This window comes from Nesoenas mayeri, assembly GCF_963082525.1.
Source record: "Nesoenas mayeri genome assembly, chromosome: 7".
In the NCBI taxonomy this organism is placed as follows: Eukaryota; Metazoa; Chordata; class Aves; order Columbiformes; family Columbidae; genus Nesoenas; species Nesoenas mayeri.
Window position 1 is genome coordinate 25203796 of NC_137551.1, and position 20066 is coordinate 25223861.

At 56.6% G+C, this 20066-nt stretch overlaps 1 protein-coding gene across 1 annotated transcript in view; it reads left to right on the forward strand.

The window, feature by feature from the left end:
• SLIT1 (slit guidance ligand 1) overlaps positions 1-20066 on the forward strand; it is a gene marked incomplete at both ends in the record, with an annotated part of 60473 nt that overhangs the window by 25975 nt on the left and 14432 nt on the right. The window contains 4 exons of the mRNA XM_080348161.1: positions 18805-18876; positions 19019-19090; positions 19487-19558; positions 19868-20031. Coding sequence (XP_080204287.1) covers positions 18805-18876; positions 19019-19090; positions 19487-19558; positions 19868-20031 — 380 coding nt within the window. The remainder of the gene's footprint in view (positions 1-18804; positions 18877-19018; positions 19091-19486; positions 19559-19867; positions 20032-20066) is intronic.

Genomic DNA, 20066 nt, shown 5'->3' on the forward strand with positions numbered 1-20066 from the left:
CCTGTAGCACTGGCTGGGCTGAGTTGCCATGAGTGAAAATGGAGCGTCTCTGTGACACCTCCGCACGGGTAGCAGCCGACTGCTCTGCCTCCAGTTTGACAGCGATCCCCGCTACCAATAATGATATGGACAGCAATCAGGGATGAATTAAAGGATAATTAATGCCAATCCACATGGAAAATTGCTCTCGTCAAACAAATGTGATATCATTTTTTTTTATGAGCTGACAAATTGGGTTGATAAGTAGCAACTGTGGTGACATGATATACTGAGACTTCTGCAAGTCATTTTACTCTTGCCTGGAGGATATTGCCATGAAAACATTAATATTCTGCAAAAATCACTGTAGCATTTCTGACAATGTGCTTCACTGGTAGACTTCCTGCAGGAACTGCCGTGGTCGCCTTTCTGGCAGGGTGCAGTGGCGCTCTGATAGTGATGAACTGATGTTCACCATGTCCGCAGAGCCGTGGTCGTCTTGGAATCTTTAGTGGCAATATTGACTTTTACCAACCCCCCCAAGCCTCCTGACCTCTCATTGCCTCCTTCTCTTGCCGTGCTCCAGCCAAGGGTGAGCAGTGAGCTGGGTCGTGTAGGTGATGTACCTGGGGAAAAAGCCACCTGCACCATCACAGAGCACAATTTGGAAGGAAACACAAACTGATAGATAAAAAGAGTGGGGCTGGTGCTGCTGGCGGGATGCTCCGCCTGAAACACCTGCGCTGGAACACATCCTCATGCAAGGTCATGCAGCTGGGGAGAAAAAAAATGTAGGTCACAGCTACAAGACAGGGAACAGCATCTGGGGACGTGGTTACACTGAAAAGGACTTAGCAGCCGTCACGGCAGCACGCTTTGGGATGCGGGCTTCCAGTGCTGCAGCTCGGGGTGATGGATGAGCAGAGCAGCTCTGGGTACCAGCAGCTGGGCGGGGTTGCTGTTTTGGGGGGCAGGGGGAAAGCCTCTGCTGAGCATAGTTTCTGCTTCAGAGCCCACAGTTTAGAGAGACGCTGGGAAATTAGAAAGTGCTCAGAGAGGAAATGCAGGATAATTGGAGATCTAGAAAACCTGCCTTGTAGTGAAAAGAATTAAAAAGCTCAGCCTATTTAGTGTATGCAAGAGGAAGCTAGGAGGGATTTGATCCCTGTCTCTGTGTACCTGCATGGGGAGAAGCCTGATTGTAGGCACCTCATTAATTTTGTAAAAAAAGAAAAGAAAAAGAGAAAAAGCATAAAATCATTCAATAGCTGGAGGCTGAAACCAGACAAATTCAGACTAGAATTAAATGTGGCTTTTTCACCACAGAGAGCAGTTAACCATTGAGCACTCAGGTGGGAAGAGGTGGACTGGATGTCCTTTGAAGCTGTGAAGGAGACCGTACTTCTTTCCCAGATGGTGAAAACGGGAAGGGACAGGGTTGGAGCAGGAACCCCTGGGAGGGCTCTGTGTCTTGACCCAGTGCACAGAGGTGTCCCAGTGATAAAATGTCCCCTTCTGGGTGATGGATGCCCTTCTCTGGGCACTTGGGAAGTCAGTCCAGCTCCTCCATCCCAGGCCAGGACCTTAATTGCTCACAAAGCCCCTGAGCACCCCTGCTCCCCAGAACTGGCTGAGCAAAGCCATCTCTGGACGCTCATCTCCATCCCAGACGATGTGAGGCGATATCTGAGCAGGCACATCTGCTGGTGGGGATGGGGCTGGTACTGTTGGGGGGTGCTCCCAGGCTGCCCCCACTGCTCTCAGTGGTCTGGGGGCCATCTGCTGGCGCCGGTCTTCCCACACTTTCCCTGGGGGATGCTCAGCCGTGGCCTTCCCAACCCCTGAGCTGCAATCCTGTCTGAGCATCTTAGACAGAGTTATATTTTACAAGTGCAGTAAAAGGGAAAGATGGCTTTGCTTTAATTTATGAGCTACAAAGTACCTTGCCTGGTGAGGTGCTGGCTGAGCTTTGCAAGGGCTCTGGTTTGGAGTTCAGAGGACAAATAGTGCTGGCAGTTGAAGATGCTGTCTCTCCCCTATGTCGCTCCCTCGCCCATCACAACTGCTCTTCCTCCAGTGCCCCCATCTCTGTGAAGCTGGGCAGGATCTGCCCCTCTCCTGTTCCCATCCCTTCACAGAGACACCAGCAGTGACTGTAACAGCAAGTCCAAAACAAAGCACTGCCGGGTTGTCCAGCCATGGGGTTTTCCTGGCTGCCAGTCCCCTGAAATTGTGCCTGGGACAGTGGGAAGGCAAAAGCTGACTATTCCTGTGAGTGGGATGGTGTGTACAAACACATGTATCCTTGCAGCCTGCTGACCCCTGATCCCCTGGTTGTAGGAATGTCTTTACGTGCTCTGGGAATCTCTGTTCTCCTGTCCTTGCAGCCTGCCGCTGCTGGGCTTGGGTTTTGTGCTTTTGCTTCTTTTTTTTTTCCTTTTTTCTTTTTTTTCCAGCCTCTTTCACAAAGACACCTATTCTCCCTCTGCGCCCCAGGGATTTACACAGAAAGCTCACCCTCAACGCAGCAGAAGAAAGGCCTGGGCGGCCCGGGAGAGGAAGCACACACAAAATGTGGTGTGTGGCTCTTTGTGTCCCCTTTGTAATTCCTCTGCACAATGAACTGCCCAGGCCACCCACCAGCCCTGGGGTACCCCAGGTGCCCCATCTGCTGTGCTCCCTGATGCAGCAGCGGGTAGAGCTGGGGATGCTCCTCACTAGTCAGCCAAGAGTGCGGTCTTTGTGCTTGGAAAAGAGGAAATTTGGGCAGGATGGAGATTGCCACGTTCTCGCAGCAGCAAAAAAAGCCTCCTCATGTTCCTGGGCAGAACGCTGGGGGGGTCCCTCCAGCGAAGCCCTTCCATCAGACCCGCTCTGATGGCTTTTAACATGCTAATGACCCTCTCAAGGGCAGGAGCAACTCTGTGTAAAACCCATGTTCAGCCCTCGGTCATGGACATTTGCTTGGAGACGCAGTGTTAAATATTTATCCTCCTCGCCTCCCTCCCGACTCCGCAGGCATTAACAATAGCAAAGGCAACCGGCCCCTTCCCCCTCGCCAGGAACATGTGGCTCCTGGACCATGACAGCGAACGTTATCGTTTGTACCTGTGAATTATTGATAAGGTATAAGATAGTTCTTGCAGTGAAAAAATAATGAGGGGGACAGGCTGTTTGCAGCCTGGTGGGGCAGGCGCTGCTGCAAGCCCTCTTCTCCAGGGGCAAAATGGGTGGTGGGACCCGGTTCCTGTGCCCCCCATCTGCCAGCTGACTACGCCAGCCCTTAGCAGCGTGTGGCCACACCAGGCTGCCTTTGTGCATAGTGGCTCCTCTCTCGGCGTGGGTCTGCCTGGCGCCTGTCCCCTCCTGCCTACCCACTGCCTTCCCCGGGGGACGCGGGCAGCTGCCCTGTCTCCCCAGCCCCGTGCTGCCTGCAGCCTCCCTGGGGCAGGGGTTGCTCGCTCCGGCAGCTGGCTGCAGGGTGAGCAGGGATGTCCCAGCTCTACGGGACAGCTGCCCGCCCTGCAGTGCTGTAGTGGGGAAGGGGCAAGTATCACTGGGCCCTGCAGACGCTGTGGCTCCAGTGAGCAGATGGGTTTAGCCTGGGAGAGGCTTGGGAGGTCTCCATGGACGGGAGGAGGAAGAGTGGTCCTTGGCTTTATGGCCACTGATATGCACTGTCCCTGTGCTCTGATCTGTCAGTGAGGCTGATAAGTCCCTGGAAAACAGGTGGCAGCCCTGGAAAGGGGTCTGTCCCCCTGGTTCAGAGCTGTCCTTTAGTTGAGAGCTGAGCAGAGCAGCTCAGTGCATCCATCCCCTGAGCTGCAGAGGTGAGAGCCTGTCCCAAAGAGCCCCTGGCTCCGCCAGCTCTGCTGCGTCTGAGCTTCGGCTGCATTTTGCGAGGCTCTGGGATGCCACACAGGAGGGTGCAGATGGCTTGGGGGGATCTTGTCAGTTGCTTTGGCAGTCTGATTAAAATCAGGGTGCCTCTTTAAGCCAGTTTAAAGCCTGGCTTTGAGGTACTTAGACTCAATCCTGCTGTGTTTTGCGGGGAGAGCATTAGCAGGAGAGGGCATTAGTGTGTGAAGACTGTCTCAATTTGGGGCTACACATCTGTGTCCCTGGGCTGGGTGATGGGGCACCAGGGTGCTGCACCCACCCTGGGGACAGCGAGAGTCTGGGGGGAGCCCAGCCGGGATGAGGAGCCCTCCTCCCTTGCACAGAGACCCACTCCAGCAGCACCACCCCTGCCCAGGAAGTGGCTGCCCAGACCTGCCACGCACTGATATCAGGTGTTGCTTTCCCAAAAGTGTGTCTGAATCTGACGTCCTAGACTCCAGAGATGCAGGATGTGCTGTTATTTTTGAAGATACAGCAGTGCCTGGGAGGCAGAGCAGCCCCTGCCCATCACCTGCCACAGCCTGGGCCATGGCTGGGCTACCTGGGCTGCACTGCTACCCACTTCTTGCCCCATTTGTGGCTTGCAGTAGTGGCTCTGGGGCTAGGAGGATTCCCATGAGCCACCAATCTCTGTGGTTCCCTTGCTGGGTCTCCTGGGGAAGGTGGTGGTGTAGGGTGGTTGTGAGCACTAGTGGGGGAGCTGGATGACTCATGCTGTTCCTCAGTGTTGGCACTGCCACTGTCCCTTTCTGTCTGGCCTGAATGTTTTGGATACTGATTTTAGTTGCACACTGCAGTAGGAGAATTACTCCCAGTTGCTGATTTCTGTCTTCCTCCCTGCCCAGCCTCCCCAGAGTACTCACAGTATCACAGTATGTTTGGGATTGGAAGGGACCTCAGGGTCAGGCAGCAATACCCCCATGTACAGCTACAGGACGGGAGCTGTAGCAAGGAAGGGGTGAGTAGGGTTCCTCTGCTATCGCAGAGCGTCCCTGAGCACATGATTGATCCCAGCATTAAAGGCTCTGGGAGTGTGAGCCCTCATCTCCCTGCTCACCCTTCTGCTCCCTGACGTGCCGCCAGTTGTGCAGCAAATACAGGCCTGGCCACTTGGATATCAACTTTGAAGTGTGAATTTCAAACACTCACTGTCCACATCCCCTCTCTGGTGTTTGATGGGAGGCAAGGAGAGTGGCAGGAGCACCCGGCACATGAAACAGCCCTGTTCAAAGCCCGGTGGTGTGGCTCCTGCTTGCAAGCCGGGTTGAGTTTGCAGGTAATTACCTGGTGGTGTTCCTTGCCTTCACTCCCAGCCTTTCTCCCTGCAAACCACCTGCTCTTTACTGTGCTAAAGGCACAGTAAAGAGGGGAAGAGCCTGGCACCGGAGCAGCCGTGAGCTGCATCGGGCTGGGATCCTGCCTGCAAGTTATGGTGGGGGGGATGCTGCATGGTCCCCATGGCTCCGTCTCAGCACAGAATTTGGCTCTTACACCAAGCAGGTGTCGAGGGTGGAGGCACAGATTCTTTCCGTGCGGGGGGGGCAAAAAAGGCAGCCGTGCTTTGGCCCATTCAGAGCTGAGACATGAGGACAAGACCAAACCCAAGGTCTTTTCTCTCCAGTGGTCTTCTGCCTGGAGAGGTGCAGTGGGGATGCCTCATCCCACCCTGGATCTCAGGGATGCTCTTCTACTCAGCTGGGGCTGTGTGTGCACGGGGAGGATCTGGCCCCTTCCCTGCGTGAAGCAGAGGCAAGACAGCGTGTGTGAACTCGACTTCACAAGACATCAAATGCGCTGCAGTCGGGTGGAAATTGGCTCTCAGAGTTCCTTTCTTCTGGTGCCGAGCAGCTCCCCACTCCTGCTCCCCCCTCGCTGGGTGGATGTGTTGATAAAATGAGGAAGCGCCTGCTCCCCTCTGAGCTGTGGTGCCTGGGATCACATCTTGGGGCTCGCATCTCCGGGCTCACTGACAATTTGCATTAACGTTTACTTAACTAACCGAGAGCCCTCTTACATCCCACCCGCCTTTGTTGTGGGGCTCGTGGGGGCGGTGAGCCTGGCAGAGGCATTTCTGGGCTGCCTCCTTTGTGCTTGGGGAATCTCAGACCCTCAGAAAAAACCCTTCTTACCAGAAGAATGGGCCCTTCTCCCAATTTACTTGAAAAGATGTTCCGGATTTCTGCTCAGCCAGGATGCTGCATTGTTCCCAGGCAGGATTTCGGTGGGGGAGCTGGCTAATTTGCAGTATTTTACATATTTAATATGTTGTCAGTGATGCTTTAAAATTCCTATAATATTTAATTAGGAAACAGCTTTTGACATACAAGACAGAAACGGTACTGGTATAATTAGTTATTGACGATTTCATACCCATGAAGATAATTAAGTTACTTAAAAGCGGGAGGCAAGATCCCATGTGTGCATCCACCCCAATTTGGAGCTGCTCTGGGGTGCAGAAGGGTTGATGCTGGTTGTCTGACCTTGGAGCAGACCTTGGAGCCCATCCAGGGCTGCTGCTAGGCTCTCCTGTTCCATCTGTGAAGGAATGGAGCAGGACATCTCCCATCACAGTTGGGTCTCCGGCCACCCCTCACGGGGCTCTGACATATTGGGTCCATGACATAGTGTCTACCCAACCTAGTATTTTTAAACTTGAAACTGAGTTGGGATCTGACAAAATATGAATTATCCAAGCGATGTAAGAGTGTCAGAGTCCCTGGCAGACTGGGGTATATTTTTAGCCTGCACGTGTTGGAATTCAACTGTTTCTTAGGAAAAAAAAAAAAAAAAGAGGTTTTTCAGATCTGAGTGCTTAGTTCTGGCCATGCTGGGAATGCTGCTACGAGCTCTGCAGTGCGTTGTCCACCTTGAAAATAAAGGTTTCCAGCAGCGTGGGAAGGAGGATGAGAGTCAGGCTGTGCTGCACAGCCCCTGCTTGTCCCCACCTTTGCAGAGGACTGTGCTGGGGGTCTGAGCCCTGCCCTGTGCCCACCCCCTGGAGATCTGGGGTGCTGGGATGTGCACATGCATGCAACTGGGGGTTGGCTGCTCACTCTTCTGCTGGCCTGGTCCAGCAGCCATGGCTCAGGGTAATGACACCTGGAGCTGGTCACAATTGGGGCACTCCCAGGAGCAGGGTTGTCTCTGGAGACACCAGCACCCCTAGTTGCACGTGGAGCCTGACCATTGCCATGTTCTTGCACACATGCCAGTGACGGATGGCACACATCCCTCCCCAGGCCGCCCTGAGATGGTTCCTGCTGCCTCCTATGGCGTGGTCCCATCCTGTGATGCCCCCCCCACTGTGAGCCAAGGCTCCCTGGCCAGCCACCTCCCTCCGAGGGGGCTGTTATCTGCCCGGCTGCGCCTATGTGGGTCTCTCCCCCTTTGTGGGATTTGCAACCAGGACTCCACTGTTCAGGAGATTTCATCCCCCCTTTAATCTTGGCAGTTGGAAGCTGGGGAGCCGATAATGATGAAGGAGTGTAAATGTCAGCAGGAAACCAGCTTCAATCAGAACTGTTAAAAATAAACCTGCCAGGCCTGCTTTGGTGGGGGTAATCAGCCTCGACGGCTCCTCTCCCCGGGTCCTAGAGCATGAGCTGCAGCCGTGCTGAGAGCTCCAGCCACCCAAGCAGCCGCGCTGGAGGCTGCCCGCAATGTTGGCAGGTCCAGCCCCGGCCAGCCTGGAGCTGTGAGAAGTGTCACCTCGAGCTGGACAGTGTGCAGGGCCCTGTCCCTTCTCCGCAGATGCACCCTGGCTCTCCCTTAGTGGGAATCCCTGCTGCAGTACTGGCTGGGCTTGAGCTGAGTTTTAAATGGAAGAGCATAGCATGGGAGAAGGGCGCAGGGCTGAGCTGCTTCTGGTGTGCGTGTTTTTTCCTCTGTCATAGTGTGGGTGATTGTGACAAGATGCTCAGCCTTCGTGAAAACACCTGTGACTGTAGCTACCTCCTGGGAAATGCATGACCTCCCCTTCCCAGCTCAGCCAGGCTGTGGCAGGAGATGTGTGGACACATGGATAACACAGCCTGTGGATATTCAGGCATATCCACAGGGCAAGATCAGCTGTGGGATGTCAGGGTCACAGAGCTGATGTCCCCACCTGATGTGAGATGAGCTTGGAGCTGAGACAGGAGGTGCATTGTTAACATCAAAGGTAATTAACTTCAGGGCAGCTTGCAAAGGGATGTGGGGCTGTGCCATCGCTGGAGCTTTAATGTGGAGGCTGAAGGTCTGTGCAAGACCTCCAAGCACCCATGCACTCGGGGTCAGGGCTCCCCAGTCTGTCCCCTACAGTCAGGTACTGCAGCTGAGCTCACGGCTCCTCTGAGGCTCCACGCACAGGTCAGAGAAGGGCAGGAGGAGCACCCAGGCGCACTTCTAGCAACTCATTTCTGCTTCCCCAAAACAAGGAGGAGCTGTTGATCCCCAGCACAGGCGAGGCCTGTGGGTGGCAGTGTTTTGTGGCTGTGGGTCTGCAGCTGTACTAACTGCCTACGGGGAGAGGCTTCCCCAGACTTGCGGTGTGGTTTTGTGCTGGGGGTTCTTCAAAGAGCTCTTTTGCGGGGAAAAGCCGGCACGGCCCCGTGGGCAGGGGTACAGCTCCCCCGTGGCACGGACACGACTGGGTGCTGCTCACCCAGACCCTCTCAGGAGTGATGTTACAGCTTGGACCCAGCCTTCTGGTAAGACTTTGCTGCCCTGCCAGCAGTTTTTTATCATGGCTTTGATGTGTACCACTCGGGATGGAGTCTCTTTTATCTGTCTGTTGGGTTTTCCCTGCTGCACGCCGCTGCGCTTCGTTCTTATGCTTGGGCATCCCATTTCCCAGGCTACTTTCCCTTCGGACCCTTCTTCTATCAGTGCTGTTTCCTTCCAGGCCTGTGTAAAATCACATATCTTTTTGCAGCTGCTGGGCTGGATTTGAGATGCCCTGCTGGCTCCACCCTGGCTGACAATGGGGGCTGATGCTTTTCACCCTGTGATGTGTCTCCAAACTTGCATCCCACCACCAGCTCTGTGGTGCCTCCCAGGTGCTTTCAGAAAGCGAGGCTGTGAAATGCAGCCACTGCTGGGGTGAGTTTTGCCCCTCTTAGTGCTACGGCTGAGCATGAGCAGCCTGAAGGACTCAGTCATGCCACAGCATCTTGCCAGATAATTCCAGCTGGGTCTTGCAAGGTTCAGCATTGGTTTCAGAGCACCGTCCAGGCTGGAGTTTGCCTTAGCCCTTCCCAAAGCTAGAATCAGGGTTTAGAGTCGCTATCCCAGGGCTGTAAAGCTGAGAAGCAGTGTGGCAGATCCGCAGCATCGCCCCTTGGCTCACCAGCCTGTGCCAGATCTGGGACAGCCAGGATGCAATTCTTAGCTTGGCTCAGCCTCATTCACACCTCAGCGGAATCCAGGAGGGCCGGCAGGCCTGGCTTCACACTTATTAGCAATTAAAAGCCTCAGAGCCTGGAAGGCACAACCAGCTCCCCACAGGGCTCAGGGCTGCCTTGCCAGAAGAGCTATTTGCTTTTTCATTTGCACCTTGGATGAGTATTGCTACCTGGAGTTCAAGGTGTCTTCTTGGGTGCGAGCTGCCGGGCAGGGACCAGACACTGCGTGCTGAAGGGTGCAAGGGCTCCCAGCATGCAGGGCTGGAGCCTGGCACCTCTCCCAGCATGGCACAGCACCGTCACCCAGCAGAGCTCTCCGTGCATGCAGTCATGGTGGGTTGAGGGGGAAACTGACCTTGTCCTTAACCATCACAGGGCTGTGTGAGAGGGTCTCACAGCAGCACTCTGCTGTCTGCCAGAGATACAACCACGTGTGGTCCAGCAAATCCCCATTGCCTCCTTGTCAGGTTGCTCTGCCCCAAGCTCCGCAGCTGCCGGGCTGCAGTACCCGATTGCCGGGCACTCCGGGATGTGCCGGGTCCGTGAGTGCTGGGTGCTCTGCTGTGGGCAGTGAGCCAGAAGAGAGCATGGGAGGAGGCTGGGGGGCTGGGGGGCCTGGTGTGCAGCTCTGGGGACTGGGACAGCTCCTCACCTTTTAGATGCAGCATGTCAGGAACATGCTGGAAATGAGCCGAGCGATGCAAACGTGAAGCAGGTAGGTGTGGAGGCTGGAGGGCAGTGTGGGAGCTGGAAAGAAAACATGCTTTCATGGAGGGTTTCATAGGGATTTCCTGCTACGTTAGGGCAAGACGGAAGTAAAAACATGAAAGGAGGGAAGAGAACAAGCTTGCTGAATACCAGAATGGAGGGGACTTGAAGGTGTTGAAAAGCAGGGATGGAGAGAAGCAGGAAGTCATGCAGCTATGGGGCCACTGGCTGGGTGCAGCGGCATGCCTTGGCTCCTGGTGACAGTGAGACATGAGGCTGTGAGCTGGGAAGGTGCAGTTTTAGCAGCCAGGTGTCCAGCCAGACAGTTGCTGGAGGGGCCGAGCCCTCATGCTGTGGGAGCTGAGGAAGACGTGACAGCCACACAGTGGGTCCCTTTGCAGACAGGAGGTTGGCTGCTCACCAGTGTGTGCTGCAGGGCACCCGCTGCCCAGCCCGGCCTCTGCTAGACCACAGGGCGCTGGGCATGGTGCATGCTGTGGCTCTCTGGAGGCACTTTGGCATGCTGGGGAGTGAGTGGCAATGCCTTTGCCTTTCCTTACTGCAGGTTTCAGGAACAAAGGGACAGCGTGGGGAGGGAGTGGCGACAGGCGCACGGGGTTTGCAGCTTGTTATTTCACTTGTGTTTCCATTAAAGCTGCTGCTTTTAACTTTTTTCAGCCTCTGAAGAGGCTCCAGGGTGGGTGGCAGATGCTTTATTCCCCCTCCTTTCCCACCCTCCCCTCTTTTCCTTGGCCAGCTCCCCTTGTTCTCGCAGCATCCCCCTTCCCACTGAGGCCGAGTCCCCCGGCTCTGGCTCTGCAGCACAGCCCACACGGAGCTGCTCCTTGCCAGAGCTGGACTGGAGCTGCCGCACAGGCGCTGCTCTGTGCAGGGAGCCACCCAGCAAAGCCTACGTCCTGCAAATGCCATCCTTGTGCAGATCATCCCACTTGCAAGAGGCATCACATGTCCCTGACTACTCCCATGCCCAAACATGGGGCTGCTGGTGTCACCTGTGGTGCATGCACCCATGTACCTCAACATCCCCAGTGCACCTCCTTGGCATACACAGGCACCATAGTGGCACTACTGGGCGACACCAGCTGGTGTCAGTCACTGATGCTCCCATGAGGACAGTGGTCTGGGTCATGACGTGGGTCAGCAGTGTCCCTTTGAAGTGTCCCGCTGAGATTTATGTGTGCGCTGAAATGTTTTGCTATGTCAGCACCATGGCTCTGGGGCTGGGACTCTTCTCACTAACTGTTGCCGTGAGCATATGTTGCATTTACACATGCTCTGCTCAGCTGTACAAGCAGCGAACATCCCCAGCTCTTATGTTTGGGGAAAGCATCTGCATCTCTGGGGAGAGAAGGGGCTCGGGCCAGAGCCTGGGGTCAGCACAGCACTTCGGGAAGCCTTTCCTGGCAGAGGAGTGGTATGAAGAATTGTGCCCGGTCTGGCAGTGTTCACCTTTACTCTTTGCTATGTGTACATAGTGGACAGGCAGAATTTGTTGATTTGGCTTGTGCCACTGAGATCTGTGGTCTGAAACACTTGGCACAACATCATGATGTCTAGCTGTGTGTTGCCTTGCTCCAGCAAAGGGTTGTTTTGTCCTTATATAAATGAGCCTGGTAGACATGAGCTCTGACACATTGCTTTCACTGATGCTGAGATAACAAGAAATATTACAGCAAAAACCTCAGGTGGGGATGGGGGCAGCTCTCCTGTTGTTGCTTGGACCTTGGTGGACGTGACCTGGTGTGCCATCCTGCCTGCCAAGAGGTGCTGAGGACTCTGGTCACTTCAGGAGGACTGTCCCATGGCCAGAAATCACACCCCTGCCCCCCATGGCTGAGGTGCGAGCAGGTGATGGACGTGATGGGTATGTGGCTCTTGCACAGGGGAGGGGGGACCCCAGGGCCAGGCAGCCCGTGTGACTCAGAGCATGGGGACACTGCAACTCACAGGTGGGGACATGAGCCTCCCTGTTCAGCTGGGCTGGGGTAGAGGCATGCATGAAAGTGCATATAGAGTCCAAACTCCCCATGCCACCCAGGAGCAAAGAGCCCTACACAGGGCAGGAGAGGCCAGCAGTGGCTTTCAGGTTGCTGTGGTGGCTAGAAGAAGGATGCCTGGGCTTTCTCATTTCTAAGGCCCCTGTAGAGACACCTCTCTGCCTTCACACAGCACTTCACTGTGCCACAGAGATGTCTCCTTGTGCTGAAAACAGGTTGCTGCCACCATCCTTGTCTCCTTTGTCTGTACCATCCCTGCTCCTTGCACCTTGTCCCCAGTATCCACCAAGGCTGTCTGGGATGCGAAGCAGTTTCTGTGGCTGCAGGCTGTGGTCTCCTCCAGAACACTGCGGGCTGCAGCACCCGGAGCCAGGAGGATAATGAGATCTTAATAGTCCAATTATATCCCATCGATTTACTCAGCACGTAATTGTTGGCGGCTGAGGCTGCCTGATGAAGCACTCGCTCTGGCTGCCAGCGGGGAGGGCTGTGCCGTGCCGCCCAGCCTGGGATGCTCCTCACAGGCACCAGCTGTTCCCCCTTGAACCACCGCAGGAGCAGCCCTCCCATTCACGGTTCCCTTCCCCCACTCCAGGAGGGTCAGGGACAAGAGTGGCAGGCAGAGATTTGAGCAGGGACTCTGGCACGCAGCTGGCACCAGGCTGACTCCAGGCTGACATCCCCCATGCTGCTCTGGGAGCAGAAGGGTTGTGCGTCTCCACCTGCTGCTAAGACAGGCTGACAGGAGAAGTGACTCCTGGTGGGTGACAGTCCCTGCCGGCTGTGCCCTCAGCCATGCCTGGCAGCCTGCACCGGGCAGCACAGTGGCCACTGGGATGTGCCCAGCCAGCTTACTGGCAGCAGGAGCCATCTCCTGAGCATCCACCTGCAGGTATTTCTCGCTGCAGCATGGCATTGCAGGTGCATCTCTGTGCGTGTCTTCTATTCCACTTTTGAGCTGATTGTAGCTGGGCGTCCTATGGACTAACTGTCCCTCATTTGGAGGAGTCACTCTTTCCTGTGATTTTAAGCCTGGTAGTTGTGCTGGTCATCTCTTGTTCTGGTGTTGTGAAAAACAGCAAACAATGTTCACTCTCTTGTCACCATTCTGCTTTGGACTCTGTCCCATCCCGTCCCTTTTCCCTTTCTGGCCTCTGCCAAGGTGGTATTTCCAGAGACCCCATGATCTCCTCCCTGAGTGGCAGGGGACACGCTAAGCCCACCCTGTCTTGTTTGCACGTATACACCAAGCTCTGCCATCCCACCTTGCCCTGTGCAAATGCCATCAGCCCCAGGGGCCGGGGTCACAGTGGGTAGCAGGCAGCAGCAGGCAGCATGCGGGCTCCTGGTGACCTTGGGATGGCGAAGTGAGGCAGGGGTGGAGGGGGTGGGAGGTCTGTCTCGTCCCCCTCAGTCAGGATGGAGCAGTGACAGCAGCTGGGCCAGCGAAGCCCATTAAAAATCAAACAGCCTGACGTAATGCTGGGGGTGTGCGGCAGGAGCCTGAACCTGAGACGGGACTGCAGGTCCCTGCCCGCGCTGGGGGCCTGGGCAGGTGACGTGGTGAATGAAACCCTGCCTTGTTAACCCAGCACCCTGCTAATGCAGCAGCAAGGCAGCTGCCCTCAGCCTCCAGCAAGCCCTTGCCTGGGGAGGACAGAGCCCTCCAGGACACCCCTCCTCACACACAGCGTCCTTGCAGCATCAGGGACTCATGACCATCACCTTGAGTGGCTTGTGTGGCTGGGACATATGGGTGACACTTGTTTCCCCCAGTGCAGGGCTGTGGGTGCTGCTGCCAGCACAAGCAGTGGATGCAGCCGCACCTCCCCTGCAGCGAGAAACAGGCATGCGAAACCCCTCGGGGGGACCCTGGGCCGTCGATCGCTAATGCAAGTGCTGATTAATCTATTGATCTCTCATAATGCAGGAGTCTTACTGTCCCTTTGTGCTTACCAGTGTCACCTGTCAGGCAACGGAGCTGACAGCATGAACAGCCGTGCTGGCTGGGTAGCCACGTCCCTGCCTGTCCCTCTGCCTTGGGCAGGCTGTGATGGGACAAACAGCATGTGCAGAGTGACCCGAGGTACACCAGGCTGCTTAATAGCTTCTGGTACTGTGGTCCTTGCTGTTTAGTCCCTGGCAGGCCCTTTGGCTTGGGCAAATGCTGGCTGTACCCTGGCACAGCCTTCTCTGGCACAGCGCCAGTGAGGTGAGGCTGGGATCCAGGGACCACCTGTCCCAGCCCAAAACGCTGGTGCTGCCCAGGGCTGTGTGGCTTTGGTTATGAAGGCACCTGCCTTGTCTGCTTGAGACTTGGTGGATGGCTATTGTGGGCTAGCTGGTGCCTGCAGTGGCTGGTTTCAATGCTGGCTGAGTGGGGATACTGGGGGAAGCGTCCAACCTGTGAGCAGGGGGACCTGTAGTGCATTTTCATCGTGGGAGCAGCAGCCTGGTAGCAGCTGAGAAAGGTCAGTGCCTTTGATGTGCGAGAGTCTGGGAGCCCACTGGATGGTAACGAGTTTCCAGTGTGAAAGCTGAGGAGAAAACATATTTAAGACAGGAGCAACCCCCTTCGCTTCACCTGCCTGGAGCCAGTGGCATCTCCTGGGTGTATGGGCACTGCTGGGGCAGAAAACCACTCACCTGCCATGCTATGTCCCCCAGCCTTTTCTGGCATGGCTGGGGCATGACACCGGCTGCAACTTTTGCCTGGACAGAGGTGCCCCGGTGACCACTGGTGCTGGGTGAGATGGACCCCTGCACCACTAGCAGGGCCAGCCCCGCGGCCGCCGCCAAGCCAGGCTGCCTGGTGAGGAGAGTGCCATGCCGGAGGGCTGCCAGGCCGCCCTGGTGCGCTTGGCAGGCAGTGGGGGGCTCGGAGGGAGGACGCGGGGCCAGCGCCAGCGCCGCTGGGAAGCAATTACCTCCCTGCTGCGTCCGGCCCTAATCCCCTCACACAGCGCGCCAGGAGCCGGCTCGCCAAACAAGGCTCAATCAGGTTAAAGTGTGAAGTCAGGATTAGCCGAAAGAATGAGAGCGTGGTAATAGCCCCAGCCTCACCGCCCGGCTGCCACAGCCCCGCTGCGGCCCCCTCCCTCCCAGCCGCCCTCCAGCCCGCCGGGCTCTTGCTGGGGAGATTAAGACTGCTGGAGTTTGTTTGCCTGAGTGGGCTCCCCACTGGGAAGCCATGTCGAACAGTTTTGCTCGGATGCCCCGCTAAGTGCCGGGCAGGGCGGCACACCGGGGGGTTGGCTCCCGCCTCCAAGTCCCTGCCAGCCCGAGGGAGCTGTGCCCTGCGGCTGGCTCCTCGCCGAGGGTCCCTGGGGACCCGCGGCGGTGGGGCAGGGGCTGCTGGCTGCCAGGAGAGCCAGTGCCGGGAGCACCTCCCGACCCACCATACGGATTGCACCGGCAACGATAGTGCACACAGTGGGGCGTAGGATCTGAGCAAGGGAGTTTCAAAAATCCCAGTCCCTGACTATTGCCATCCTCCATGCTGCCCAGTCTGGAGGGGACTGCATGGACGTAGCTTGACCATAAGGCTTTTGGGGGACATTGAAGGAAAGCAAGTGCCCTCCTTCTCCCCATGGCACAGCTATGGGTTGGAGCTGGCTGCTGCTAATTAATAGGCATCTGCTGGGCCAGAAACCCCTCTGGGAGGGGAGCCTTAGGCCAGGAAGGGATGGAAATGCAGTGGGTTCCTGGGGAGCATGTGGGGGTCCTGCTTTGCAGACAGGCTGCTGAGGGCTTCCCATTGGGGCATGCAGGTGTGCTACAGTCTCTCTGCAGGGTCTGCCTGGTGCTGTCCTCTGGCACTCACAGGGAGGAGGCTGTGTGTCCCCTGTCACCTGCTCACCCTTCGTCATCCTTCTCCTTTTGCACCCCCAGGACTACTGGAGCCCTCTGCACTCTGTGACATGCAGGGAGAAACTCCAGCTGCATGGTCCCTGCGGCATGGGGACGGGAAGAGAACAGTGGCATGGGTGGGATAACTGCTTCGACATCCCCCGGATTCAGTAACCAGGAGATTTGGAACTGGAGGAAAATATCTGGAAGCAAAAAGGCAGAAAGGGTGGTAGTGACAATGGCAGGGGAGTTGCCTTCTTTCCCCCTCTTTTGTCCGTGTTTGTCAGCTGGCCAGTCCCCAACAGTGTTGTTGGACATGTCAATGCTCATGGTCACTGATGGTGCTCCACGTGTGATGGCAGCAACACATTTGTGTTTGGTGGTGCGAGGTGGCACCGACACAGCCACCAAGGGTGCTGCAAGCCATGTGATGGAGTGAGGAGAAGCCATGCCATCTGCTGTTTCTTTGGTGCCAAAGTGTAAAGCAAACATAGCTGGGAGCTATGAAACACCAGGAGGGAAGGGGCCGTGCCTTGTTCCAATGCCCGGGCCACGTATCCCTCAGGCAAAGCATGTGTTTGTCCTGGTGTCAGTCAACGGTGTAACTGTGCCAACAATGTAAGCCCAGTGCTGGGACCTCGCTGAAAGCTTCGCATCCAGTGTCTGTCCCTCTTAGCTTTGGTACCGTACCCCCAAAGGCAGCACTTCATCAGTGACTGTCACAAAAAGCTGTGAAGGGGAGAAGCCTTGCAGAGTCAGCTGCAACCTTCTAGCAGCATTTCCCTCGCGAGCTGTAAGTGAGCAGCTTGCAGACAGACGCCTGGGTTTGCTCCCCGGGCGCGCTGAGAGTCCCATGTGCTGTGAGTGGAGAAACGCAAGCAAGGTTTCCATGAGGGAACCAAACAAGCTGCAGGAAGGGCTGCCCGGGCAGGCAGTGCCGGAGCTGGCGGGACAGGTACAGGGCGCTGAAGCATGGTGGGTGCTCCCATGTTTGGCCCCACTGCGACCGATTTAACGTTGGAGGACAGGGAACTGCCAGGGGAGAGCTAGATGCATTGAATGCATTGCTAGGAAGAGTGGTGAACTTCGTCTAGGGGTTTCTGGAGGATTTTCTAGGGGATTCCTTCTTCTAGGAGCCAAAAGAGAAAAGGAGATTTGGGTCAATGCTGCATTTCAGAAAGCTCATTGCAATTCCTAGAGGTCCCCGGGATCATCGCATCCCCATCAGAGGATGAAGAGGGGGCATTTACATCTGAAGGGGTGCTGGGGTGTCGGGTCCTTCCCCTCTAGAGAATGCCAGGCGACCTCGATGCCTTCGCGGGGGGTTGGTCTGGACCCCTGGGAAGAGCTTGAGCAGCCTGGGCAGCGCAGGCAGGGCAGCCTGGCAGTGCCGCCGTGCGGGGAGCGGTGGAACTGCGCCTGCTGCGCTCCGGCTGCTGGCCGGGGAGCTGGGCTTTATCCTCTCTGTGAGGCTGGACCCCTCCAGGAGCAGCATCTCCCTTCCTCTGCCCAGCAACGGCACTTTGTCAGCTGGGTTTGGTTCCCCAGGAACAACCCAGCATGATGCACAAGCCCCTGCTCCCTGTATACAGTACCAGAGCAATGCACCAGCCCTTGCCTGCTGCAGACAAAGTGTGCATTGCTCCAGCACCATATGGCATCTCCTTGGTGGCTTGGCATATCACCAGAGGGCTAGGCAAGCCCACTGTCCTTGGGTTTTCCTTCTCCTCATACATCCGTGCAAGTAATGCTGGTGCTTCCCTCTGGCAACTTTTTCCCATCATGGCAGTGAAGTTTTTGGCTGGAGTGAAGAAAAAATTCGGAGACCTCTAGGTCTTTTACAAGCAGTTGGTGGGCCACACTGAGCCCATTTTCTGGAGGAAATTGGGGCATGGGGCAGAGTGTGGATGCTGTGCCTCCATCCTGACCCAGCCCAACTGCCCTGGGATATCAGTAGTGAAAAGGCTTCATTATGTTGAAATGGAGCTGGTGAGAACCGAGTGTGAAATGTTGATATTCAGGGACAACCCAAGCCACCTCTCAGGGATGGGATGCGGGTGTCTGCGTGGCCTGTGTAATGCTGTGGGGAGCTTAGTCCATGCAGGTTGCCCTGGTCCAGCTCCTCACTCACCCATGGACTTGCTGCACAGGACAAATGCTCTGACGTGCCTCAGTTTCCCTGCTGCAGGAGGGAGCTTGGGACTTGGCCTTCTGCCCCATGGGTGGCTGGAGCAGGGCTGTTCTACCATGGGGCTGGGGGCTGGCAATGTAGGTGCCTGCTGAGCTCAGAGGAGCTTCTGGCTTTTGGGGTGAGAGAGGTAATGGCAGCGTGTGAGCTGTGAGGCACAAATACAATAGGCAGGTCCCCTGAGGACAGGGTGAGCTGAGCCAGTCCACCCAGACTTTGCAGTGAGATTTTTTTGCCTTCATGGTTGTTAAAAGCCAGCCCAGGCACAGTGCGGGATCTGACGTGCTGCCAGCCCTGCAAACACAGAGCCCATGCTGGCCCAGCATGCCCCGGCAGTGCAGAGTGGTGCAGACAGTGCGGTGTAGTGATGAAGTAATTAATGACCCAATTATTTGTGCCCTCTAAAGTGCAGGGCAGGCTCCATGGGAATGCCTACTGGATCCACTAAGTGTAATTACCAGTTAATCAGCAGGGACCTGTAATTATAGCAGTCACAGGGTATTTAAGTACAGAGGGTTTTTCCAGAGCTGTGTCCTGCTGCTGTACTTATCAAAGCTGGGGACACCAGTGCCTGGGGACCCCCAGCCACTTGCAGTCAGGATGGATGGAGCCAGACTCGCCTTGGGGCTGCAAGTCCTTGGTTGCCAAATTACAGCTTCCCAGAGCCTCTTGGGGATTGCTGAGTGCTGGGCTGTGCCTCTGCCTGTGGACGCCCTCGTCCCACGGAGCATTGTGCTTTGCAGGCACTGCTCATTTTCCTTCCTGTCTCTTTCTTCTGCAGGGATCTGAGTGAGAACTTCATCCAGGCCATCCCCAGGAAAGCTTTCCGTGGGGCCACTGACCTCAAGAATCTGTGAGTCGTGAGTCCCAGCAGGGATGGGCATGGGTGGCCCGAGGGAATTTGGGGTTGGGTCTGGTGGCAGGAGCATCAGGAGCAACTAGTTGTTCTCCGCTTGGGCTGTCCCAGTAATGCTCCCTCCAACTTTTTCCCACAGGCAGCTGGACAAGAACCAGATCAGCTGTATCGAGGATGGGGCTTTCCGCGCCCTGCGGGGGCTGGAGGTCCTGTAAGTGGCTGGGGGCTGGCTGGAGCCTCCAGCCTGCAATCCCCATGTGGGGCTGCGAGTATCCCCGGGTGCTCCCCACTCACCAAGGTGCTGCAGGGACATCCCCAGCGTGCCACCTCTCCCTGGCCCTGAGGAGAGGCCGAGCAGGGGTCTGGTACCACTGTTGCGGAGCTGTGCTCCAGGGCCTGATCCTGACCCTGGGGGAGAAGCCTGGAAAGGGCAGCAGGCCCTACCGGGGGTTTGGGCTGTCCCTACCCCTCATCTCTCCATCTATCCACCCTGTGCCAGGGGGTGGGTGGGTACTGTTGCTTTCAGGGGTCTGATGCCACCTGGACCATCTCATGCTCCCATTTACGGCCTGGCTGCCCTGATCTGCTCCCCTCTGCCTTCCTGCAGGACCCTGAATAACAACAATATCACTTCCATACCTGTGTCCAGCTTCAACCACATGCCCAAGCTGCGGACATTGTGAGTGCCAGGGCAGCAGGGATGGGAAGGACCCCCTGGGCTGGAGTGGGATGTCCCCGGCTCTGGTGCTGGTGGCTCAGCAGTGCCAGGACAGCACCATGGGGAGGGGATGGAGGGGACACCCTTTCAGTGTGTCTGCAAGCACTGCCAAGCAAGGTAGCCTGAGCAACCAGTGCAGAAGCTCTCAGGCTCCTGCATGTCCCCTGCTATACACCCACAGCCATTGGGATGAGCCAGGCTGGGGCAGCCAGGGGGCAGGGGGTGGGCAGGAGCCATCCCCTCGCCACCAACTGCCCTGTCCGCCCACAGCCGCCTGCATTCCAACCACCTCTTCTGCGACTGCCACCTGGCCTGGCTCTCACAGTGGCTGCGCCAGCGTCCCACCATCGGGCTCTTCACCCAGTGTGCTGCTCCAGCCCAGCTCCGCGGCCTCAACGTGGCCGAGGTCCAGAAGAACGAGTTCAGCTGCTCTGGTGAGTGGGATGGGTGAGGCGATGGGTGCCAGGGC